The sequence below is a fragment of the Aristolochia californica genome, unplaced genomic scaffold (assembly GCF_029961685.1).
Source record: "Aristolochia californica isolate CCGP_79_NKW_82.1479 unplaced genomic scaffold, dmAriCali1.0.hap1 SCAF_12, whole genome shotgun sequence".
NCBI lineage: Eukaryota > Viridiplantae > Streptophyta > Magnoliopsida > Piperales > Aristolochiaceae > Aristolochia > Aristolochia californica.
The window spans coordinates 16,470,516-16,497,473 of NW_027181793.1; the positions used below are offsets into that span (position 1 = coordinate 16,470,516).

Here is a 26,958-nt window from a genome sequence, read left to right on the forward strand (position 1 = left end):
CATAGCATAAGTCTAAATGTTATTTATTTACTAAACAACTTCCATATCCTCTATCTATCCCTTAGTGCAAGTCCTATATGCTTGCTAGGAGAGTAGAACTCTATATCTTTGGTGAAATAAAGGGAAACCAAAATTGTATAAAATCAACTGAGTTGGTCAGACAACAAAATTAGTCTTTTTTAAAGTCCGAGACCCATTTACTGTTTTCTTTGTTCTATTATCTTTTCATCTCTGTTTTGTTTCGAGAAAATTGGTTGACTTAGAAAAGCTTTCATTGCCCTTCCCCCAAAGAAAAAGAGAGTATTAATTACTCTTTAGACTAGGCATAAATTACCGAACTTTTGCCAGGATAATTGCCACTAGCTCTCTTAATAGAGAACAAATCAATTGAGTTCCCATATGGTCTTCGGGGGGGAAATATTTTGAAGGCAATGTCAGTGACTAATGAGCACCCGAATAAAAAAAATAAAATAAAAATAAAGGAAGAAGAAAGGAACAAGGACTGGTTGAGTTACTGAATTTACTTTAGTTCAACGATGCGTTCAACCAACTCAACGGGAATAATTTATGCTGCAATTCAAAGAACGAAAGGTGAAGAATCAGATAAAATGCATAAATTTGAAAACATCAAACTAGATAAAGTACGATGGCACCTTACTATTAAGGAACTCGCAAGGGATTACCCAACATACAAACTATGGAAAAGGAAAAAATTTCCCGCACTTACATTTCTCATTCCTATCTCAACGGAGGTTAGAACCCTAAAATCATCCTTCGACAGATGTCTGAGAGCGTTACACAATTGCTCACCTCTGTTATTTGTTCCTCGGTTACAAAAAATCGTTTGATAAAGAAGAACGGAGAGATTGAGGAAGAAACAGTAGAAATAGAGGAAGAAATCGAATAAAAACAAAAACTAACTTAAAGGTGCAGATTGCTGACCTCTTCTTTCTCTGTTTAGACTTGGGGAAGATCTAGGTGAGTGAACTTCGCATCAACATCAGTGATTTCCTTCTAATTTTGTCGTTGATTCCCCAAAATCAAAACCTGAAAACAGAGTCAAGAGTGAAATCGAGCCCGAAGATAGAAAGCCTTCAAAAACCCTACTGATTCCTTGAAATTGCTCGTTAAGTAACAAGTCGGTTCGCGAGCAGTTGAATTGAACCGCTGTTTGTTCGAGCTCAGCTAGTTTAGGGTTTAAAACGAGCCTGAGCATGAACTTGAATTCAGGATTTATCGTGCCGAACCGAGCTGGGACCAAGCTGAGCTCAAGCTATTCATGAACTGGCTCAGTTCGATGCCACCCTTACTTGTTGTCATACAATGGTAAGAGAGCTCTCCCCCATCGCAAAAAGTACAAAAAATGTAGGGAGAGGAGGGGGTGGAGCCCTGCCCTTATCCTGCTTTGTATGTGATGGCAAATTAGGGTAGAAAGTCTACCCCAATTTATATTTTTTAATGTATGATTAGTTTTATTAAAACTTTCATAGTATCATCACCGAGGTTAACCAATACTCACATTTGATTGATCCCGATTCAATTAGACCAAGTCATCTCATGGAGTCGGCCATTGGGAAAGATGGAAAACTATAAGATTTCCTAACTCCGTAATTTAGTGTTTATACTTGAAATAATTATTACATATTTAGTTAATAATTAATGAATGTGTACAAATGAATCATTACATGTACAAAAAATAAATAAATAGATAAAATAACAAAGAAATAATCGGATTAAAATTACTGGTCATATTTCCACGTCTGACGTGCCCTTCAGAGTTTGAAAATGAGGCTTTGAACGTGGGTAAACTCGATGTTAGGCGGGGCTGGAGCTGATTGGGTCCCGCCTGAGAGTGCATAGGCGGGCGCCGTGCCCATCCGTTATGTCATACACACTTCGCAATCGCCCCTGTAATTGCTAATACTTAAAGCTATTTGTTCACACCCGAACCCCACCCCCAATATTTATTCTGTCTCCCTCTCTGCGTTCTTTTTCCCATTTCTCATCTGTTTCTTTTATTTTTTCTTCTCTCACTGCTCTCTGACCACTCTCCTCCTCTCCAAATGTCCGCCCAATCAAACCCTAATAAAGTTTGGGCAAAACTGCTCGACTTCTAAAGACCGAACAATTCCTCACTGGAGATGTAATCCCACGGACGAATTTTTTCTTGGATTAGAATCCAAGTTAGAATCTGCGTGCAGTTTGCACCTCGACGCTTTTCGGTTTTTTGTCTTCTTCGTTTTCGTTCACTTATTCTACCCTTTATTTTCAATCTGTTTCGGGGCAGACGAATTTCATATGAAAGACCCCTTCGATCGTACTAAAGTCGTCGTGCGGCACTTGCCGCCGGCTATTTCTCAGTCGGTGCTCCTTGAACAGATCGATCAACGGTTTGCCGGTCGATATAAATGGGTCTGCTTCCGCCCCGGGAAGAACAGGTAAGGGGTTTGTTGCGCGCTGCATGAATTGGACATTTCTATTTGTTTACTTAAACTGTTAATTTGCCGTGTTTTGGCACTTATTCCTTTGGGGTTTTGTTTTCCTGTTGAAATTTATATTTCCTGATGCCGAGTTGTATTTTTTATTTTTGCGAAAATATAGTGATGTAAGTTGTGGTTATGTATTGTAGGGTTTATTGATCCGGAGCCTATTGCTATTGGGTTTTGCGCGTGAAAATGACTTAGCAGATTTTTGTTGTTTTTGGCCCGAATTGCAAACGAACTAACGATTTAAACGCTGAGTATTGCACCATAGCATTGGTGTATCTCAAAATTTTATTTTATCTTATTTTTTGGAAGAGTTGACATTGTATGGGTACAGCTGTTTGTTTGTTTTTGGTTCGAATTGCAAAAGGACAAGCGTTGTGAACTTACACACGCTGGGTAGTGAGCCTTAGTAGTGATATATCTCAATGTTATTTATTATTATTATTATTATTTGAATAGTAAATGTTGTTTTTTAGTACTTATCTGATTGGATGAAACTCTCTGAATCAATTTTGAGTTATTTTTTTATCACCGAATGTTAGTGTCATGTCCACAATGTTATGAAAAGGAACCCTAAATGTCAGAGTGAAACACTTTATCGATTTGCGAATTTCACATGCCTGCAAACTTCTGGGGTGCAGTTTTTGCTTGTAATGTGGCTCATTTTGAACTATTCATTCCTTTATGAATGGATAAATACAAGTAGACTAGAAGCAAAGCAACTTTGAGCAGGTGAAACAATCTGTTGCGTGAAGGATAAAAATAATGCTCTTTTATCCTTTATCTCCATCTTTAATAAAAGAGTAAGGGTGACATGGAATCCTTGCCTAGGTTCTCCTACTTTTGAGACTTATGTGGACCCTGTTCCCATAATTAAGGTGAAAGGTTACCTGTTATGAAGTTACCTTTGTTTTGTCAAAACTGCTTTGGGAGCTAAGGGAGATCAATAAACTGATTGGAGGATGTTGAGAACATCTTTGATACTTGATGTTTGTTGTTTAGAGTGTTTGCAGTGCTGCTAATGAAAGAATGAGAAATTAACCAATTTAGGTCTGTATGTAACAAGTTTTTGGGTAATTATCTACTGATATCTTTACTTAAGTATCATTTACCTATAAAAAAGAGCAAAAAGGTCAAGAGTTGGATACTTATTATAGATGTTTCCACTCTATTTAATTATTTTTATTTTCTCATTCTAATTTTGGTTTACTTATAATTAAGATGAAAGCATATATTTCCTAATGCCATGTGCCACTTATCAAGGTCTTATTTTAATGTGCTGCAGCCAGAAGCAACCCCGATATTCTCGGGCCTATATGGATTTCAAGAAGTCAGAAGATGTTCTGGAGTTTGCTTTGTTTTTTGATGGCCATGTATTTGTTAATGAGAAAGGTGAAAGTGTGACAAAAGTATATTTTTCTCTCCTTCATAGTTAACGTAGAGTATTTATTCCCCTTATCATATCAGCCAAGGTTGAACTATCTTTTTCTCTCAAAATGTCTAAGGAAGTGAAAAAAGCTGAGTGTCGCTGGGGTTTTTAGTTTGACCATGCATGCATCTTATGTGTTTTCTCATGTGGTTTTGCTGAAACTATTCTTCTGCTACAAACGAGAAGTCAAATTTATCCTATTAGGAAGAAAATTGCAACAGTTTTTTTCAGATATGAGGTCACTGTAGTGGTGTATTTGATTTGTTAATAACTTCCATGTTAAGGATTAAAATCCTCAAAAATCACTGGAAAGTTCAAATAGTACAAGCCACAATGTGTTCTAAGGACTTCAAAGTTTGTTGTACCTGAGCGGTTCTAGGATTGTTCACTTCCTGCAAGTCTCCGATGATTCTTAGAATAAAATTTTATTTAGGAAAAGCAGAACTATCGTTGCAGGGGAGAGAAAGAGAGGAGTAAGCAAAAGAAAACAGGTGAAGGAAAAAATGCACATACACTGCCTGATATAGCCCTTTAGTTTCATTCCGTTTTCTGTCTGAGTTCTTTCTTATTAGAGCATTTAGGTCAGTGAGGTTCTATGCTTACTTGGAGCTTGGTGTAATTTCCTATTGATGATGATCATGATACCTAAGCCATATAAAATTGCTTACTTCTTTCTTATTCATCCCTTTTTATGCATATTTGACTTTGTCCTAGGTGGAGACCTTTTTGTGTTTTGTGTTGTTAGTTTGTTATACTTAAACACTAAACACTTGAAGGCATGACACTACTTTAGATCTACAATATAAATTAGTTATTTCAAAGAAATAAATTTATGCATTTCCATTATGATGAAGAATTGCTTGTTCCTTCACTTCTGTTTTATGTTTTATCATGATCTGGTATTATTTATCTATAACATTGAGAAGAATTATTAGATGGTCATGCAGTTTTGTTTATTGTAATAAAAAGCAAGTTGCTGTGAACAATTGTCCCTAGAAAAATGTTTTAATTGATAGTGTTCTAATTTATTGCATTTGGTGTAAGGGAAAATTGTTGTAAAGGTCAAATAGGAGTTCATTAGCAATTATTGGAGAAACTGCAGAGTTGGGTAACAGGAATATTTTGCAGTCTTTTTGTTAAAAAGACAAAAATATCTACTATGTATTCGTTATGTCGTGCTCAATATAACTTGATGATCTATCACCTATAGAATGTGGATACCTAGTACAAAAGACTATTTAGTGTAATTCTTGATTTATGTACACACTCTTTTCTTCCTGCTGTCGATGTACTTAGTGCTGTTTGTATGTGAAAAAAAAGTAAAAAATCAAGAAGAAAGAGAGAAATTGAGAGAGAGGAAGGGATAATGAAGAGACTGCTGAAAGGAGTCTCTTTGGGGATCGGCTTGACCTCCTCATCTTTTACTAAGTGAAATTGATACAAATTTCGCCAACACCCCTACTCACTTAAATACACTAAATCCCTTATATCTCCTAATATACATGTTCAAATTATATGAAAATGAATCTAGAGACACATCTAAAAATTCTGAATGAGATAAAAATGCAAACTTTAGCTACTACAATATATGTAAAAAGACGAAAATACCTTTTCATTTTTTTAACACTCCCTCTCAAGATGGAACATTATATATCTAGAAGGCACGACTTGTTACAAAAGATCCCAAACTCTCGTTTACCCAAAGCTTTGGTTAGCATATCTCCAACTTGATCACTAGACCGTATAACCTCTTTCTTCGTAATTGCATCTTGGATGAAGTGACAATCTACTTTAATATGTTTCGTCTCTCATGGAACACTGGATTCTTGGGAATGAATATGGCTTCTTGATTGTCACATTACATAGTCATAAGTTCATCTCTTTGATGATGGAACTCCTTTACAATAGACCTTACCCACATTAATTCATTGACTGTATGAGCCATGACTCTATGGGCATTTTCAAGGCACTCATGGGATCCGTCAGGGGGCCCTTTATCGCCTTTCCTTTTCACGATCGTTGTTGAGCAGCTCTCCATGATGGTTCATCACGCTAAGCACATTGGATGGCTTTCGCCCATCTCGAATCAGCTAGATCAGGACATTGCTATTTTGCAGTATGCCGATGATACAATTCTCTTTGGGGAAGGCACCATGGAACAAGTTATCAAATTCAAAGTATCGTTGAGCCTGTTCAAACTCTCCTCAGGTCAAAAAGTCAGTTGGGCCAAGTCCTCAATCATTGGGTACAACATTGCGTCGGACACCCTTCATTCCATGGCTACCTTTCTTGGCTGTAAAATTGCCAACCTGCTGAGCACTTATCTCGGCCTCCCGTTGTTGGATTGCTTTTCGAATAAACATTGCTGGAGTCCAGTTATTGAAAGAATGGAATGCCGCCTAGCAACCTAACAAGGCAAATTCCTATCAAAGGCTTGCAAACTCACTTTCATAAAATCTTGCCTCCATGGAATACCGAGCTACTTTCTCTTTTTTTCCACTGCCTAGCTGCTGTTGCTGGCTGGTTGGAGTTTATGAAACAGACATTCCTTTGGGGTGTTCCCAACGGAGAGCGAAAATACCACCTTGTGAAATGGGCCGAAGTGTGTCAACCAACTCATCTTGGCGGTCTTGACATTAGAAGTATCTCTGACACAAACACTGCTCATCTGCTCAAGCGACTGAGGAGATTTAACTCTTGAGGAAATTGGAATATACAATTCCAGAGGGGGCTCACGGATGTAGAGGCAATGGAAGCTTCAAATCTACTCCCCACACTTGCAAGCGTGAAAATCAGAGCCACTATTTTGGATCAACTCATTTGGACCCCCTGCCCGAAGGGCTCCTTCTCGGTCACTTCAGCATACAATACTTTGGCGACACTACTCCTTGCTCTAGCCACCTAGCTGCGTTGGCTTGGTTCCTCTATGTGCTTCCTCACGCTAATTTCTTCGTTTGGTGCACTTGCCAAAACAAAATCTGCACGTTTGACAACTTACTCAAGCACGAGGCTTCAATCCCTGATCCCACCTGCCCCTTGTGTTGCACCTCTTCAGAATCAGTCAATTACGGGCTCCTCCACTGCCATTTTGCCCAAGAAATTTGGGCCAATCTTCTGAATCGGATTGACATCCAATACTGCATCACTTGCGACCTGTCGTCTATGATTCACTCTCTCATTGGCTCTCGGTTTCCAAAGCTAGGCAGAATGCTCGTCTCCAACTGTGTGGGTCATATCCCTTGGGATCTCTGGAAGGAGAGAAACAAAAGGAACTTTGCACACAATGCCTCCATTTCTACTATGCTTGCTGAATCTATTGCTAGCCAGGTCTCTATTTGGCTCCTTTTGAAGAAGGAATTCCCCCATTTACGCAACTTTCATCTTTGTAGAAACTGGCACCTGGTTGCACCAAGTCAGGCCCCACCCACCCTCCCACTATGGAAGCTTGGAATCTCCCACCACCTTGTTGCTTCAAGTTGAATTTTGATGGTAGTGGCCTTGGCTGTTCAGGTCCTACGGGCTTTGGTGGTGTCATCCATTCGGGCAATGGTAACCTTCTGCTTTCGTTCATTGACCCCCTTGGCATATCGTATTCTACCTTGGTTGAGCTTGCTGGCCTTTATCACGTCCTTACCATCTTTTGAGACCAGTTCTCGGGTCCCCTTATCATTGAGGGTGACTCCTAGGTGGTTATTGACTGGTGCGCCAATTCCAAAACTCCACTGTGGAGACATTGTGTTGTCTTCTTAGATATATGTACCATTACCTCCACCCTCAATTGTACTTGGGCACATGTGCCCAAATCAGCCAACGACCTTGCTGATTCTCAAGCTAGACGGGGCACATCCCTTCAATCCTTTGACGTGATGGGAACCCTCCCTCCCCCCCCTCCTTCCAGGTTGTATCTTCCTTCTTGTTATTTGTTTTAATAAATTCACTCTTTTCAAAAAAAAAAAAATGAGCCATGACTCTATAATTAGCGTATGCACTAGAACAAGTTACCACATTCTGTTTCTTGCATCATTAACTGGTGTGCAAACTCCATCAAACCACTGTGGCGTCATTGGAACATGTACTTAGAAATTTGTAATTTAATTTACCTTTTGAATTGTACTTCGAAGCACATTCCTCGTTCTGCCAAGCATTTGGCAGACATTCAGGCTAGGGTAGGCATTTCACTTGTGTAGGAAGACCATCTCTCATAGGTTTGATTTGTACTTCTCTCTTCTTTTTAATAGTCTATACACACCTTTTCAAAAAAAAAAAAACATATTGTTTCTTGCTCTTCCAACTATTAGATTGCCTCTAGAAGCACACAAAAACCCATAGTAGATTTCTTGTCAAGTTTAGATCCAAAAACGTTTCTGTCTTCAAGTTGCTATGCTGTTTAAAATATAACCCTTTTTCTGGATAACGTGTCAAATATTTTAAGATTCTTTATGTAGCTTCAAGGTGAGTTTTGCGAGGGGCACTCCATGAATTAACTAACCAACACTTATAGCAAAGGATATGTAAAGTTTATTCACAATAGCATATATGAGTTTGCCAACCAACCAACAGTATGCTCTGTTCATTATGGAACTCAATTCCAACATCCATGGGAGTCTCAACTGATTTGGCCACCAACAACCCATACTCTTGTAGCATATCTGTGACATATTTTCTTTGGGTCAAGACAAGACCTGCCCTACTTTTAACTTCCTCAATGTCCAAAAAATACTTTAATTATCCAAGGTCTTTAGTTTGAAAGTGTTTTGCCAAATGGGCTTTTACTTCCTCAATCCCTTTCATATTACTACCGGATAAGATGATGTCATCCACATACACCAACAATACCACGATATTAGATGATCTTCTCATAACAAAGAGGGAATGATCGCAGTGACTTCTGGAAAACCCGACAGACTTATCAATCTGGCTAAAATTTTCAAACCTGGTTCGAGGGATCTGTTTGTGATCATACATAGCTTTCTCGAGCTTGCATATTTTCCAAATCACCCCCTGAGCAACAAACCCAAGTGGTTGCTCCATATACACTTGCTCCTTCAGATCACCATATAAAACACATTCTTAATATCAAGCCGACATTATGGCCATTGTTGATTTACTGCTACTGACATTAAAATCTTGACAGAAGACAAATGGGCAACTGGAGAAAATGCCTCAAATACGTCTACACAACTGCCACACACCTCTGTCTAGTAGTGCTGCCATTTCAACTTACATTGCTTGCTTCTATTGTGCAGATGAAAGAACATCCTGCACAAAAGAAGGAATAGTGCAAGAAGAGAGAGACAAGGCAAATTGCTTATAGTGATCAGACAACGAATCAAAGGAAACAATGTTTAAAATAGGATAATAGGTCCCTTTGCGAGCACCTTTCTGGAGGGCAATAAGGTGGTGTAGATCACTTACCTTTAGATCCACAGACGAGGGCAAGTTATGATTAGGTGTGAGAGAGAGAACAACAACTTGATCTTGAGGCACTTGTCGTCTATGATATACTTGTAGTGGATTCTCAACAGTAGCACCAGATAAAAAACTGGGAACCTTCTTCATAGGATTTGGAACATAAGGACGTGTCTATGGTGGATGAAACAATGAACGAAGTATCCAAAAAAAAATATCACATTAGCAGATACAAATGTCTTCTTAGCGGAAGGGCAGAAGTATTTGTATCCTTTTTGTGTACGAGAATTCCTAGAAAAATACGTTTAACTGCACGAGGAGAAAGTTTATCTCTGGAAGGGCCAAACACATGTGCAAACTAGACACACCCAAACGCATGAGGAGATAGAGGGAATAAAGTAACAAAAGACATCTGTACCTGTATAGGAACCTGCCTCCCAAGGATAGAAGAGGCACCCTGTTGATAAGAAAACACGCGGTGAAAACCGTATCACCCCAATAAAATTTGGGAACAATCATATGCAATAACATAATACGAGTCACTTCTAATAAATGACAATGTTTGCCTTTAGCCACACTGTTTTGCTGTGGGGTAGAAACAAAGGCAAATTGATGTATGATCCCACGTTCTTGAAAAAACAAATCAAACTTTTGGTTCATGAATTGTGAGCCATTATTGGTGGGAAGAAACAAATAGACGTATCAAACTGATTTTTGATTTCATTATAAAATGTTTGAAATACATGAAACACCTCAGATTTCTCCTGTAGGAGACACACCCAAATACATCTCTATTGAAATCATCAATAAATGAAACAAAATACTTGTAACTAAACATACTAGTCACAGGACAAGGAACCCCAATCATCAAAATGAACAATGTCAAACAACCAATTACTTTTGGAATGATTTAATGGAAATGGTGTCTGGTGATGCTTGCCTAGTTGGCATGAATCACACTGAATAGAAAGACTGAAAGGAAATCTAGGAAAAAAATTGAACCAATTTGTTGGAGAAGGGTGACCTGACCATAGGTGCCACTATTGAGGTGAACTTGTTTAGTCTATAGCATGTAGTGATCACTCGGGTGAGTGGCTCTCTAGATAATATAATGCGCCTCTCTCATGCGCGGAATCAATCATTTTCCTTGTTGTAAGATCCTGAAAATGTGAAGGGTAAAATGTCACTGAATAGTTCATAGATTCAGTGAGTTGACCAATAGATAACAAATGCAGGGGAAACTTAGGAGCAAATAATACAAACTGCAGAGACATGGAAGAGGAAGGAACTAAGGTGCTGACTCCTTGAACTAATGAAACAGACCATCGGCTAAGGTGACCTGTTTAACATCAGATGACTCTTTCAAGTTGGAAAACAAGGATGCATACCTAACATGTGTGTAGTGGTATCTGAGTCAAGAACCCAAGTGGAGGATGACCACACATGAAGAGCTGATGTACCTCTACTTGCAAGATTGACTATGGGAATGGAAGTTTGAGTTATAGATGTTGAGGAAGAGGCAGTTTACAATTGAGCCGTACGTTGTTGTTGCTGTAGGAGTTGGTGCATTTCTTTAGATGACCCTAGTATATGGCTTGCCACCTCAGTAGGAGTGTTACTGGTCTCATGAAAGCTTGAGTTTGCCCATGCTAGCTTACCAAACTTGATCCACCACTTGTTTGAGAAGTGGTTGGATTTGCCACAATGATTACATTTCCTCTCAAATTTACCATAACCTCAACTTGGATCTAGTCTAGATCCATCTCTACCTTTGCCTCTACTGATACTTCATGACCTTTAGAGCACTCTATGAAACTAGAAATATTAAGTGCAGAAGCATCCACCACCTTAACTCCTTTACCACCTCTGGGTACAACAGTAGTTTCAGCTTGCATGATTCGGTTGAATGAAATAGACGAGGTAGGTATATCTTTTGAAGCAAGTAATTGTGTTTTTTCTCCATCAAATTCAGAACCCAGGCGTCAAAATTTAGCAACCAACAACTGGCTCTGCTGTTTTCTTAATTCCTGCTCATTTGTAAATGCACATTTATCTTCTGCCACATGCCTAGAAATTCACTTTAATACATTGTAATAGGTCTGTTACCTCTCTTGAGACTGAAAAAGGTTGTACTCGAGACAAATTGCTCTCTTGTGCATTTATGGATTCTAGGGAGACACATATCTTTTGCTGTCTCACAATTCATAATTTGATTCCTTAACTTAGAATCATCACGGTTGATCATCCAGGTCATAACCTGACAATCTTTTGTCTTCCGGTCATCATTCATAGGCGCATGGGGATCTTCTATGATATATTTTGAGTTTTGCTTGGTCTGTAAATACATCCGTACTGATTTAGACCAGCTAAGGTTGTTCTGCCTATTCAACTTCTCTGAAGTTATCACAATGGAATCTTTTCCATTAGAATTCCCTACCTTTCTTGAGGGGTGTATATCTCACTGGAATCAGTCATGAGAATCACAAATCAATCACAATTCAGCTAATAAAGACTCCGGTTAATAGGCTAGGTGCACAAAATAGGTGGGCCCCATTTCACAAAAAAATAGGGTTTCTATGCAATGCTCGCACAAACCTAGGTTGACCCAATTTCACCAAAATAGAGGGACTTCACATTCGTGAATAACACAAAACTAGCAATCCAGGGCTGATGTCACCTTTCTAGAGGGTGATGCAGTAAAAAAACCCAGTATTGGGTTGCACACCAAGCAAGGAGGGAGAAACTCTCACCAATGAGTCTTTCCAAGGCTCTAGATCATAATTAAACTGCACTCAGGATAGTATAAATCAACTACCCTTAAGTTATGGTAGAAAAAAAAAGTGGAAAAACTGGTTTTTTTACCAATCACCAGGGCATTAATTCCAAGTGCCTCTTCCTTTTGATGTCGCAGTCCTTGATAGAACATAAGAAATAGAGGCTGTCAAACCAGGATAATCTGCTCTAATACCATGAGAAAAAGTAAAAAATCAAGAAGAGAGAAATTGAGAGAGAAGAAGGGAGAATGAAGAGACTGCTGAAAGGAGTCTCCTTGGGGATTGTGCACGACCTCCCCATCTTTTGTTAAGTGAAATTTATGCTAATTACACAAATACCCCTGCTCACTTAAATATACCAAATCCTTTATATATACTAATGTACATGTTCAAACTATATGAACATGAATCTGGAGACACATCTAAACATGCTGAATGAAATAATGCAAACTCTAGCTACTACAGCATATGAAAAAGACGAAAATACCCTTCACTATTTTTAACAGTATGCTTATTCTATTTTGTCAACTTTCAGGTGCTCAGTTTAAAACTATTGTGGAGTATGCACCATCACAACGTGTTCCAAAGCCTTGGTCAAAAAAGGATGGGCGTGAGGGAACCATCTTTAAAGGTATTTTCTTTTTTTGTAATTGTCTGCAAGTTGAATTCTCAATGGTTCATTACGGATTATGCTGACTCATATATGTCAGCTGTTCTGTTTTAATGACAAACAGTTCTTTGATGAATAATTAGATCCTGAATACTTGGAGTTTCTTGAGCTTCTTGCTAAACCTGCTGAAAATCTTCCTAGCGCGGAGATACAACTGGAAAGGAAAGAAGCAGAACGAGCTGGTTAGTTTTTCGTGCATGATACATACGCTAGCACATATTTTTTCAGCAAATTCAAAGAATATTCTTGTTTGTGAGATAAAGAGACACATTTGTGTATTGTGTGATGGAAACTTCCTCATTTGGTTTGTCCAGGCCAACCAAAGGAATCTCCTGTTGTTACACCTCTGATGGTTTTTGTCCGACAGAAAAGAGCGGCTAAGAGTGGGTCCCAGGTATAGCATAAGGATTAATTTCTCCATTTGTGTAAAAGTTGATGGCATCTTTTGTCATTGCTTGAAGTCTGTAATGACATATTTAATGACAGGCTTCATGTTCTATTGGGTGTTGTTGATCATGCTTTCTATTTTTCATTACTAATATTTAAAATAATTTCACAAAAATTTTAGATGCCATGGATACTGATAAGCAGGCCCTGAAAATTCATATCATGGTCTTTGACAGAGATCAAGTAACGGAAAGCTTAGCAGAAGAGCCAGTGGATCCTCACCTGGCAGTTCTAGTACAGCTTCTGGTAAACGAGGTTCAGAGAAACGGAGGATTTCCACCTCAATGGTATTATAAGTTCTACACTACACTTCTTTGTTTTTTGCCTGGTGTTTACCAAAATATAGATTGTCCAGAGTTGTTTAACGTTTATCTATTCAGCTGATTGCTTCCCAGGATTTTTTCAGCATCAACTTACATGATGTACAAAACTTTTAAGTGGATTGGTTAGAACTTTATTGTTTGATGGGTAGAATTCCTTAAGAAAGTTGAAGCAGTACTATGTGAGTATGAAGCCCCATTGCTGATGGGCAGCAGGCTGATTAGAGTGCCCCTACTCTAGGCATGTTTAACCTCAAGGGATCTTATGCAGTAAGCTAGCTTTATAGTCTTGGAGTGTGATTTTGAGGTTAGGCTGTGAATTTATTGGTTACTTGAATTGCGAACATGAATAGTTCCTATTGCACCTAAGGTAGGGGACTTCTCATTCATATATAACATCTGTATCTCAAATAATGATATTTTTAATGAGAAGGAAAGGAGACTAGGCTCAAGTCCAGCCATTTGTTGTTGCAGACAACTTTTTCTCCTTAAAAAGGTTATATTATTTATAGGAAGGCTATTTACTTTGTAATATTTATAGTAATCTCCATTATCTTTATTTTATCATTAAATTAATATAAATAAGTAAAAAATCATAAAAGAACATCAACATAGGTGGAATATTAAACAAATGTAAGTTTGAAATTATTCAATTCAAGTTTAATGGCTAATTTAAAAATTGGCTGCACCTAAGTTTAGATGGACTTTTTTTTTTTTTGAAAAGGGTAATGATTTTATTCCAGCAGACAAGACACACAAGTCAAGGGAGCACTCCCTTTACAATAAGAGATCGGAGGGAGGCTCCTGGCTTAGCAAGCAAAGTTAGCAAAGGAATTTGTTGATCTAGGAACGTGAGACCAGTAACACAAAATTAAAGATACAATATCAATAATCTCATAACAAACATCCCAATGGCGCCAAGGGGGATCACAAGAGGAGGAGCACCTACTAATTAGTACTTCAATGTCTCCTCCTATAATGAGTAGGGGACCGTTGAGGTGGCCATAATAGATAATGAGCCCTTGGAGCAGGGCATAAAGCTCAACATATGTAGAATCAGAAATTCCAATGGGCCTGGATATGTAATAAGAGGAGTGCCATCAAAATCCTGAAAAACTCCACCAAAGCCAGCTTTACCAAGATTACCAAGACCACTACCATCAAAGTTGAGCTTAAGGGTGCTCGGATGAGGTTGCTGCCATTCTTTCAGAGTAGGAAGCTCGGAAGGGATGGACATGTGAGCCGTAATGCACCAGTTGGTACGGAGAGGAATATCCAATAGGCACTCAAACTCCTTTCTCATATGAAGCTAGGAAGGCACTTGTCAATAATGTGACTAGTGGTCTACTCTTCACTTCCAAATCTACAGTTGAATCATTGATTTTTCTTTCTTTCCAAAGGTACCAAGGGATATGCGCAAGACACGCTTAGAGAGCATTTGTCCCAACTAAGGGATATTAGTCCCTTACAACATTTGGTAAGTGCCAATGAAGTCCTTTAGAAGGCAAAGCTACAAGCCAATGTGATCAAGAAGAGTGGACCATACCCGCCAATCGAATGGGCAATGAAGGAGAAGGTGAATGACTCTTTTCTCCTCACATTGCAAAGAGGGCATAGGATGCATGGATTGTGTTTGCCTCGCCTCCGAAGATTGTCAGTTGTAAGGATCTTGTTGAGGTAGGCGCTCCAAAGAAAGAACTTTATTTTGCAGGAGGCAAAAGGGCGTGAAAGCAATAGCAACCTCATGCTCCAAAAGGTTAGCAGTCCATCCATTGATGTGTCTATATGCCGAGGAGACCTTAGCATTGTCTTCAACCATCCAAATCATTTTGTCTTGCACATACCTTTGGATCCTAACAACACCAATTTCGCTAGTTGGATGGCAAACATCAAGTGCTTCTCCATTCTTTTGGCCATGCAAGAAATGAAGATTCCAAGTATTGGCATCATGCAACAGCAACAGTAATCTCGCGATGCGATGAGTAGTGATTTGCAATAGGGAACTATAGGAATCTTTTATTGGTCCCATCCCACTCTACCAGTCATTCCGGAATTTTATCCTTGATCCATTTCCAACATAACAGCGAATCGCTACCCCAAATATTAGGAGAAGAAGAAAGAAAGACCTCCAAAGCAGAGACAAACTGCTTCGCCCTCCCACTAATAGTCCACCATGCATCCTTCTAGTGAAGTTTAGCAACAACCATAAGTATCCACATGCTTGTTGGGAAGGAGTTGAATTTCCAGAGCCATTTGAGTAAGAGATCCCCGTTCATATCTCTAGTGAGGCGGATACCCAACCTGCCAAGAGGTTTAGGCCAACAAACTTCATTCTAGCTCACAAGGTGGTACTTAAACTCATTTCCAGTACCCTACCAGAGGGAGCATTTTTTAATGACTTCAATGTGGTGGTAGATGGAAGCAGGACACGGCATGAATGATAAGTAGTAGTTCAGAACTCCAACAATGCAAGAGTTGAGGAGTATAAGCTGACCTGCTTTAGAGAGCATCTTCCCCTCCAAGTGGTTAGGCGCCATTCAAACTTTTCAATCATTAGGGTCCATAAATTCTTGTGAGGCTGACAGTCAAATAAAGGGAGGCCGAGGTAGATAATGGGAGGGAGACCTAGGAGCCTTCTAAGTAGTCCATCATACAACGAAGTTAATCAGAGTCAATATGATACCTCAACAGTGTGGTCTTGTGCCAGTTGATCTTTCACCCAGATGATAGCCCAAGGAGAGTTTTCATCTTCTTAATTTGCTCAAAAGTGCCTTCCCCATGATGGATAGTATCAACAGTGAATTGTAAAAGAGGAATATCAAATAGATGGACTTGTGTCCATTCTCCTTTATGCCTTTTAATTATAGTTTTATAAAAAGAATTTGTAGTTCCTATGGTTCGTTTGGAGCGTCCAATCAACTCAGGTAACATTTGGACTGCAGTTTTTTCATCCCAAAATAGATTCATTAACCTGATAATCGAACAATAAGACTTATGCGATCCTTGAATCCTTTTTTTCTCCATGGGATCTGGACTCTTGGTCCATTAGGTTGAAAATTTTCTGTAAGGGGTGATGGTGTTTGTCCAGTTAGCAAGTTGCTCAGAAGTTTAAATAGTCTTATAGATTGAGACTATTCAAGCATTCTTTGAATTATCTCCTTCTCTTTCTCTTTCTCTGTGTCTTTATTGATCTTTGTTTTGAATAGTAAAAGGGCATTTCAGTAAAGAGGCAAGAGGATACAAAAGGAAACACAGCACCATAAACAAGGGCAGTGATCAAGAGAAGAAATGCACCCAAAGAAACAAAAAACTCTAATAAAACTAGATTGAAACTAACAAAATGAAGCAGGACAAAATCAATTTGTCTGATCACTAAATCTTTCAAATTTACGCATGTCTCAGTAAACTGTCCCCGTGAGAGTTGGCAGACCATGGTACAACATGACATTGAGCTGCTGGACTTTGTCTACAACTTCAATAAGGTGAAGGGGCATCCAAGGGGATCTTTTCCCAGATTTAAACCAGCTGATCATGGTAGTAGAGCCCCCCTCGAAGATTAACAGTGTGAAAGCTGTTTGCAACAATTCAGACCCCTTGTAGAAGGGCATGAGATTCTGCAATAAGAGAATCACCCAAAATGGCCTGTGTAGGAGTGAAAAATAAAAAATAGTTACTTGATGGTCATGGATAATGCCACTGAAATCAGCTGGTTCGGGTTTGTTGTAGGTACTTGCATCGAAATTCAGGTTGAGAATGCCTATTTGGGGGAGGGGTCCTTTCTGTCATGTGGGTCCAGTGAGACTTTCTAAGAAAGGCAATATGAGACCAATGAACCTTCGTAAAGAAACAATAAATTTAGAAAATTCCTTCTTTATGTGCAACTAGGAGTATACATGCATGATCTTTTTCTTCTTGTTTTTTTTGTTTTTTTTGTTTTTGTTTTTGGAAGAGGCAAATTTTATTCAAAGCTAAAACTAGAGAACAAAATTACAAATTACAAGCTGGAGGGGGATCCTTATATAACGAGGATTGAAGGGAAACCCCTTGCTTAGCCAGTGAGTCAGCCAAATGATTGGCTATCTCAGAACATGATTCTAGGAACAAACAAACGAACAAAAAATTGTCAAGAATTTCATGGAAAGTTTGCCAATGACACTAAGAGAGGGTCTAGAGCTTTAGAGAACCATCTGATCTCCACGTTAGAGTCATCTTCAATCCAAAGCTGTCCACCCAAGTCTTTAAAGATGTGAAGATCTGTCAAAGAGCTTGGAGCTTAGCTGTGGTAGAATCATAAATACCAGGAGGGCCAGAAAAGGAGGCAAGAGTGAATCTCTCATGCGAATTGAAAACACCACCAGACCTTATTGACCTTCTGCTACCTAGGGCTCAACCATCAGGTGCTCTTTATTTCCATTGAACACACTAACCATGGGCAATTGCTCAAAATGGATTTGATAGATCATAATGGGTGGAAAACGTTTAGGGGAGAGAGACCTGTGTTACTTAGACTTTGTCAAGGGCAGCAATTTGGGACAGAATGGATTCTTTTTGGGTAGTGCAGTAGCATGGAGATCCTTTGACCATAGCTTGAGCTTTGGTTGAGGGCTTGAGCTTTGCTTGATCTCCAACCCTGAACGCCAAAAACATTTAGGTCAACCCACCAACCATCAACAAGCTTATTGAAGTCCTTTTCTAAGAGCCACACATTTTCAAACCTGCAAGCCTACATGCATGATCTTGTCAACCACCTGGCTGCCCACTCAGATTTACCTTGTAAGAGGCCAGAAGGTGCATTGGGTAATGAGGTGGCATGTGTATTCAGGAAACAGATGCTCATATTGAATAACTGGACAATGAAGTGCCAGACCTAGATGAAAATTCACAACTGAGAGTAAGATGATCTACTGATTCCTCAAAATCACCACATAATCTACAAATATTATTAACCACTGCATTTCCTTGTCTTAGATAGATTTTCATAGGTGAGAATGCCAAATCACACCAGCAAATGGGGAGAGCTTTGGGGAGCCCATTTGCTACCAAACAGTGGCTGCAGCAGCATTGGCTACAGGGGCCACAGGTCTAACAATGGACAGTCCTGCGGTGAATGAGCTTTTAACAATGTAATAGCATTTAAGCTCTTGTATTTTTTTTCTGTTGTGAACAAGTTAAAACCGGATTTTGAGGGCTGCTATCCTGGAACCATAATGCAGCAATTTATTAGTGTATTTAAAACCAATTGTTGAGGAATCTTGAAGAATTTGCTTTCAACTGTATTTTTTTTTTTTTTGTGGGTTATGTGAAATCTTCTTGTTATTACTTGCAAGACTTATAGATTTAATTTGTTGTAGTTTTGTATGCTCCTTAAGTGATTTTAAATATCTGCTACTTGATTACGGATTGTTTGACCTGGTGATATCATTGGCCTACTATGCTCTTACCCAAAGTCTTGCTCCTGCAGTATGTTTTGAGGGATACTACAAAGAATTCAAGTAGCAAAGAGAAATCCACTTATCTTTTAGTGCCAAAGCGAGATGAGCAACTCTCAGAGAAGGCTATATCTGCAAGTGGATCAAAAACATTAGAGGATGAAACTGGTATGGTGTTATTGTGAAGAAATAATCTCAGAAGCTTATACTGCTGTAGATTCTGATTTTTTATAAATAAATTTGTAAGTTCTAATATTTTCTAAGATGAGGGTGGACATATCATCCTACTTCAGTTTACAGGGGGTGCTCAACGTTCCAAAACAAAAATTATATAAAAGTATCTAATTGGGCTGTGGCTCAATGCCCATGGGGATTCCATTGTGAGGTTTTAGTTTCAAGTCTCAGCTAGATTTGGGGTATAATGCGCATACATAGATAGTCAACTTTCTTTTTTGAAATGGGTCGATAATCAGCTTTCAAAAGGATAATGTCTTTTTTTACATTCTTAAAAGTATTTGATGATTTTCAAATTACAAGAGATATTTCCAACAGCAGTTTAGTGTCATACTAGTCACGATTGTTAGCAAAAGACTTATCCTAGTTTTCTAAAATTGGCTGGAGATGGTTTTTTCACTATAAAAGTTGTGATCTTTTTAAAAATTTAAAAATTTGAGGCATCATTGTTTCCTTAAATCATGATCCCAAAATTTTGGCATGTATATACTCATATATGTTGGAGTGGCATTTTTTATGTTCCTTAACATCACAACTTTTCTGGCCATGAGAATTGTGTCTATATATATTATTTGAAAGAGAATTGTGTCTATATTCAAACACTTTATATTGGTCCTTCTGTGTGTGTTTCGTTTCTTGACCTGAACTTCTTTTATTTTCTTAAATTTAATTTTGCCATGGTTATTGTGAAGTTGTTGACAGAAAGTAAATTACTTCATTGGATTGGGAGAGTTTGGAATTTGTTGCTTATTGCATATTAACTTTTGTACGTAATAAGATGTCAATAGTTTGTCAAAGGGTAAAATATTATTGCTCAGTAGTTACTTATTAGTTGATTTGCTGCTCCAGCTACGGATGGATCTACAAGTGGAGTGTCTGGAACATTTGAAATTGGAAAGAAGAAAGTCTTGCTTCTGAAAGGAAAAGAAAGAGAAATTGTTCAGGTAGGCATTGGATCTTGAGTTCTATGATGTGATTTTCATCATCTTCATTGATTCGTAGTCAACTGCTTCTTAAATCTTGTCGCTTCTCTTGTTAATACGAAGGGTCTTCTTCCTGAAGTGGGGTTGGGTCAGATTGCTTGACCACTCTATATCAACCTTTGGCCATGTGAATTCTATCCAAATAAACCATCAAGTCTTCTTCCTGGAGAGCATCCATGGTAGTGGTAAACTGGGCAAAGTACAGAGTAGCCTCCCTGCTTTGCTCTGCTTTGAGCAAGGAAGTGGAATAAATTTGTCTTCAAGCAGTGGCTCTGTGAAGGAAAAAATTATAGTCCCCTTGATGCAGTTGGAGCCTATCAGCAGAAACAAATTAACTTAGACCTGTGTGGATTTGTAGTGACAAAATCAAGGTCATTGTGAACCTCTTTAGTCTTTTTTTTCCTTTTTTTTAAAGACATACTAGATCTAGTGTAGTCTAGATAATTTTCAAAAATTCAAGGGTTAAAGTGTGAGAGATTGACCATTTTGGATACAAAGAAAATGTAAGGGTGCAACTTGAGGTGGGTCTTATGATCTTTTAACCTTTCTTTTTCTTAAAAGAATGCTTATTTTTTAGTTTAAGTTAATATTTGGAAAGGTGAGGATTATTTGGGTGAGTTACACAGCGAGAGTTGCCCTAAACAACAAAACCGGTTGTTCTCTCTTTCTCATTGATACTTCGGCTCTTTGTCTGTTTTTATTTCTCTTCATTATGTTTTTCCATCCTTGTTATCATATCTCTCTAATTCAGAAAAAGAAATCATATGCTTGGTGATTTGCCTAATGATCTGAAAGGTAACCTATTCTTTTCATATATCATCTGTTAGTGGTTGGGGATGGGTTGTTGTTTAGTTTTGGAGTCTGGTCAGGGTATTGCAAAGCATGTTTGGGTTTTGCAAAACCCACCATGAAACTGCCCCGCAGCATCTGTGAACCGTGGATATGGTTCTGTTTAAGTTCTTATGTCTGGCCTGCAATTGATTAATACACAAATTAAGCTTGGTCTAGTTCTGCCTTTGGGTAGATATAAAAGAAATTCTTGTATTTATATGACCGTATTTCCATCAGTTTTGAAAAAAAGAGTTTAGATCAATTTTAATTGAAGAGTATAGATGGAATCCATGAGCTTATTTCTCATCTTAACCAAATCCACAGTTTCTTTGCACTAATGAAATTTTTTGGTTCGTTATTACACCACACCAATAAATATCTTTATTTCCTACTCCATCATCTAGTCATTTGACTCATATCTGAGATGAGGCCTTGCTGATAATTGTATGCTTTTTGTTAGAAGTTGTTATTTCTATTTACTTAGGTTTCTGGGAAAGTATTTTCTCATTGAATCTTATCAGAAGCACTAATAATCTTTTATACTTGTGATTCTTTTTTCACAGCACCAATAGCCATGTATACTTGTGTCTTCTCTTTTTGAGCTGCATTTTTTGCTTTGCCCAAATTCTACCAACATAAGTCTTTTTTGCAAGAGTTTCTTTTTCCAAAGTGTCCTATTTAAATTTGGAATTAATGCTGTTTTTCGTTTTGTTTTGAGAAACTTTCTTGTTTTAACACGTACAACAATGTGTAAGCATGGTAATCTGTTTTGTTTTGGAAAGTCCTTCAAGTGTTGCTGCTGTCTTTGTTGTTTCTTGCTGTTAATTGAGGTTCATCTTAATTTGTCTTTATCTTTTTATGTGCTGGTCTTAAGTCCATGTTAGTTCTGAATTAAGTTGGTTGCTATCGATTTATCGTCATTAGTATATAGGGCTATTTGGTGCTATTTCTGCATGGGTCGTTGCAATGTTTGCTGTTTGCTTCTTGAATTGTTTGTTATTGTTGAGTGTTGGTTCTGTGGCATTGATGTTTCTGTTGTTTCATGATGCTTAGTAAACTGCACAACGCCCTTAGTATTGTTGCTACCTTTCTGGTTTCATAAAAAGCAGGTTTGGTCTTGACTTTGGTGGTGTTTTAATAACATAAGGTTTCTAAGATTCATCTTAGTGGGCTGCTTGTTTAGGATCAATTATGTCACTTAGTCCAGCATAATTAAAGTTTGTTTTTCTCTCTAGCCCTCCTTGGTGTCAAAAACAGGTCCTTTGTTCTATCCTTATCCATACCTGCGATAGGGTGAGTACTTTAAGTGTGGATGTGTCTTATGCAAGAGGCAACATCCAAGTTATGTTCAAGGGTAGGATATGAAACCTCTAGTAGTACTTTTCTGGTTGATACTAGAGGATTGAAGGGTGACATATGCTTTTGAAGAATTGAAGGAATGAAGGATTGAAAGAATGGAGAATTGAAGAGGATTGAAGGGTAACTTTTTCAGTTTTCCCACACACACATTACCCATAGCAGCACTTCGTGACATGTCGTCTTTGACAGATTGGAGGCCGTTGACTTGTTTCTTTGTTGTTTTATCAAGTTGAAGCTAATAATTTGAGAGCTCATTGCTTCATTGAAAACATTGAAGACCTAAGTATAAAATTTTTTATGATTTGTTTTTATTTTGATATGTTATGACAAGCTGAAGTCAGAAACTCCAGCTTGAAGGGAAGTGCTAGAAGGTGTAATTTCTATTTACTTAGGTTCTGGAAAAGTATTTTTTTATAGAATTTTATTTCCAAGGGTGTAAAAGGGAGCTGGGACATTAGTGTTTTTTTTATATTGTTTTATGTTATAAATAGGAGAGAAGAGGGAACCCTAAACATTCTCTTATAATTCAATGTGAATTTTTTCTTTTTCAGCTCTCTTCTCCCATTTCGTCTTTCTCTTTCTTTTTGATGGATCGTTTTTCTCTTCTCTTGTAAGTTCATGAAATTTCACACTTTTCAATAGGAAGAAAAGCGTAAGACGTTTTAGAGGTTTTATACAGTCCAGGTCTTCCAAGTTGCTCTTCGCAGTACATGGGTGGAGTTATAATAACCTGTTGCCTGATTACTGTTTATTTAAAAGGTACACTTTCTTGTTGAATGCCGGTGCTGACATCTGCCATTGTTCTTCATCCCTAAGCACAACCTTGTTTCTCTTCATTTTTGAATATTAGATCATGTTTGTGCATTTTTTTAGGATTTATCTTTTCTGTATGTTGAGTATCTTGAACTTTAGCTTAGCCATTTAGATACGATGACAGAGCCTTTGCTATTTTACACTATTGTATTTCTATGCATGTTTTGAACTTTGTAAGCTCCATGAATTTTAACTGGCAGTTTTTTGCTAAAGGTTCAATTGGGTTTGATTGGGCTGCTCTCAGCTACTTGTCAGTTTGGCTGTGTTATAGTCATCTATTCTTGATATTGAGTTATTCTAAGGTTTTGTATTATTTTAATCTAGAAGAGGAACTTGATACAACTTTGATCTGTTTTTGCAGGCATCTGGTGGTACAAGTCAACATGGTGCGACTTCCCATGTGAGAAATTCACCAGGTTCAACAGGATTTAAACAAAACCAACGGCGTGAGGCTAGTGGAAGAATCATTAGAAGCATACTCTCAAACAAGGATTTGCGCCAAAATCAACCATCTACAGCAGCAGGCTCATCTGACCAGCAACCACAACAGTCAAACATTGAAAAGGAAAAGCGCCCCCCTAGGCCTACCAATATCCGCTCTATTCTGAAAGATGATATTTCTATTATCTCGAATGTAGCTTCTCCGGATAGTGACATGAAAAGAGCTTTGGATGACAAGGTCTTTGGCGGTGAGTCACATAGTTTTATTTCTATCAATGAGAAGCCTGAGAGACGAACTCGGAACAAGGATAGACCTGATCGTGGGGTATGGACCCCTCTTTGCCGATCTGATGGGTCTCAAACCAGTGATGACTTTGTTTCTTCATCCTCTTTACAGCCCACACAACTAATGTCTGAATCTCTTGATTACATGTCTTTGTCGCAACTCATTGGTCCTAGTAAGGCTGGAGATGATGTAATAGAGGATACAGATAATGGTAGCTATTCCATAGGAGGGAAGTCCCGTAACCTGGATGCAGGGGCCCAGAATTCTAGTGTTGGGTGCAGTAATAATTCCTTATTAGCCCATGATTTTGGTGAAATGAAAGTTGAATTACCTGGTGGAAACAAGATTGGAGACAGTAAAAATGTTGGAAATGCTCGTAGCAGTTTGTCCTCTGTAGAGAATGGTTAGATCCTTGCAGCTTGAACATTTGTGATTCATGTGTACTATTTTCCTACAAATCCTTATACTCTCTCTCTGCAATTCTTTTTTAGGTTCTCATAGACATGGGGGTCGGCGTGGACCTCATGGGTTAAAGGATGATGGATTGATAAATCTTTCTGAAGGAAAGCCTTCTAAAAGAGGTGCTACTGTCTATGGTTCCCATGAGGTGAAATAATAAGTTTTTGGTTGATTTACAACATTTATTTGTTCTGATCAAGCCATTCAGTTCATTTTGGCTGAAATAGTTTTTTCTTGGTTTTTATTTGATTCAGAAACAAGTATGGGTTCAGAAGTCAGGACCTGGTTCTTGATCTTTTTAAAGTGGTAAGCTCTTTCCATTTCTAACTGTTATTGTACTTATATTTTTGCATATTTTATAAATGGAGTTGAAAATGTGTCACTTGATACTTTTTTTGGTAAAATAAAGTATATATAAGATGTAGCAAGACAACTTCACACAAATGAAAAGACATCTGTTTATGCATCAAGTTGGATTGTGGTTTTGAACATGCTAATTCTATTTGAATTCCTGTCATCCAAATAAAATTATTACAACAACAGTATTTTAAGGATTTTTAATTGGGTTGGTATTTGCAGATACGGTAAGCAATTATGTATTGGATTTGCCATATATTTGATGTTACAGAACATTTTGGTGCAAGTATATCTATCTTAATCTGTTCAACTTGTTCCATCTTTCAGCTCCTGTCATGCATTGGCAGACTTCAGTTTGGAAGCAGGCATTGTCTCTTAACAAATTTTGGTTTCCCTACAAGCTGTGAAACATAAATTCTGTTGGTGTTTTACCTTGTGAAGGGGTTTGCGGCTGCCATAATATTTCAGTAATCAAGGGAAGGAACCCATGAGTTTTAAGCGCAGCAGGCATACCTTTGATCTAATAAGACAGAAGATTAGTCAATCTGAAGATACACGTCGAGGTTTTGCTCACACAGAATCATGAAGTTCCGATGCTTGTGACAAACAAACACGGAAGATTAGTACAAGGAATCCCTCCTTGATCGACTAAAGGATTCCTGGATTTGTCCTGGGGGGTGCTAGGTGGCATAAAAGAGGATGCAGGTTAACACATTGGGTTTGCAGGAATCCTGGTTTAGGTTAATTTGTTCTTGGTAAAACTGTAAATATTTGGTAAAAAAGAAACAGTTGAGTGCTGTTTCTCACTTGCTGTCTATATGGATCCTCTGTTGAGAAGGCGTATATGGTAGATTTGAAACTTGTGTTAATCCAGGATAAATAAGAGCTGCTTTGAACTGGGTAGGTGTGAAAGATGGAAGGGACCTGGTTATGGTGTTCATATGAGGTGCCCGCCCTGATCAATCGGCCTGACTGAGGTAGTGGAAAGCGAAAGGGTGGAAGAAAGCTTGGGTTTTGTTGAGGTGTTTCTGGTGTGTGGCTGAAACAAGATAGATGTTTGCTGTTATGTAACCAGATTTCAGGTGCTGCTGTATATTTTTCCCAGCGGAAACCTGACTCTGTGACTGATAATCATGTTAATGGTGTATGAGCTCATTTTCCCCGTTCTCTTTGATCCTGCACTTCATTCTTTCTCTTCTGCTTGTAAGCTCAGGATTCGTTGGTCATCGGACATTCAGATTGGAACAGCTTCTTATCATAAGAGGAATATGCTCATAAGTAATTTAAGGGTTTCAAGAAACATAAACCGATATAATTAGATTTGGCTTAAACTTTGACCAGTGGGTAGGTCTGGTCCATAACAGAAGTTCGGTAGCTCGATTTAGGGATTAGTTCAAGTTGAATCAGGATCAATTAGCCGGTATGATATGGATCTGAAAGCTTATTTTGCCTCACACAAAAGCGCAATGGAAGATGAGGCATTAGTGGGTGCCTCAGGCCACAGGAAGGATGTTTCTACTTAAATCTCAATAGAGCATCAAATACAAGCACCATAGATTCTGCATCAATCTTCAACGAAACTAATGGCCAACATGGTAAGAATAGAGAAAAAAAATTAATATTTGACCAAATTTTTGTTGTTGTTTGTGTTAAAAAAAAAACTTTTTTTTTTTTTTCGATGGTGTGGCCTTATCGCCCACAATGAGTGCATTCCTTGTTGTCAGTTTTGGAGGGACTAGTCCTTCTACCTCTTCCTTGGCCTCCTCTATAATTTCAACTACGACCTCTACCTCGGTCGGTTGGTGTGTTTTGGTTACCAGAGTATATAGTTGATGATACTTCAGTAGGAGAGGGGGAAGAAGAGTCTGGAGTTTGAAAGTAAAGTGGCGTATACTTCATTAAAGGTGGGAATAGCGGAGGAGCTAAGGAATTGAATTTTAGAAACCTCAAGATACAGCTTGATATTCGCTAAACAGATAGTGATTTCTAAAGATTCCTTCTGTTTGTCTTGGACAAAACCATCAGTGGAGTTAGGTTGAGCTAGCTTCCACTCTGGAAGAAGGCTCCTGAATCGTGCCAAGTACTCTTGTAGATTTTCTCTTTGTTTAGTATTGAACATACTTTGGAGGATATCATATGGACTTTGTAGCTTGTCTAAACTAGAGTAGAACTTAACACATGTTTCCCAAAATTTTTTTAGCTCTTTAGATGGACAACATTGTTGGAAACAT

At 38.3% G+C, this 26,958-nt stretch overlaps 1 protein-coding gene across 1 annotated transcript; it reads left to right on the forward strand.

Annotated features, from left to right (window-relative positions):
- The first annotated feature begins 1,973 nt into the window (after positions 1–1,973).
- Positions 1,974–25,895, forward strand: LOC137946128 (regulator of nonsense transcripts UPF3-like). Its single transcript, XM_068792326.1, has 12 exons — positions 1,974–2,438; positions 3,772–3,878; positions 12,634–12,729; positions 12,852–12,950; positions 13,083–13,162; positions 13,392–13,502; positions 18,997–19,132; positions 20,048–20,142; positions 23,546–24,314; positions 24,403–24,518; positions 24,625–24,676; positions 25,055–25,895. The coding sequence occupies exons 1-11, from the start codon at positions 2,299–2,301 to the stop codon at positions 24,661–24,663; spliced, it is 1,788 nt and encodes a 595-aa protein (XP_068648427.1). The 5' UTR covers positions 1,974–2,298; the 3' UTR covers positions 24,664–24,676; positions 25,055–25,895.
- Positions 25,896–26,958: the final 1,063 nt, after the last annotated feature.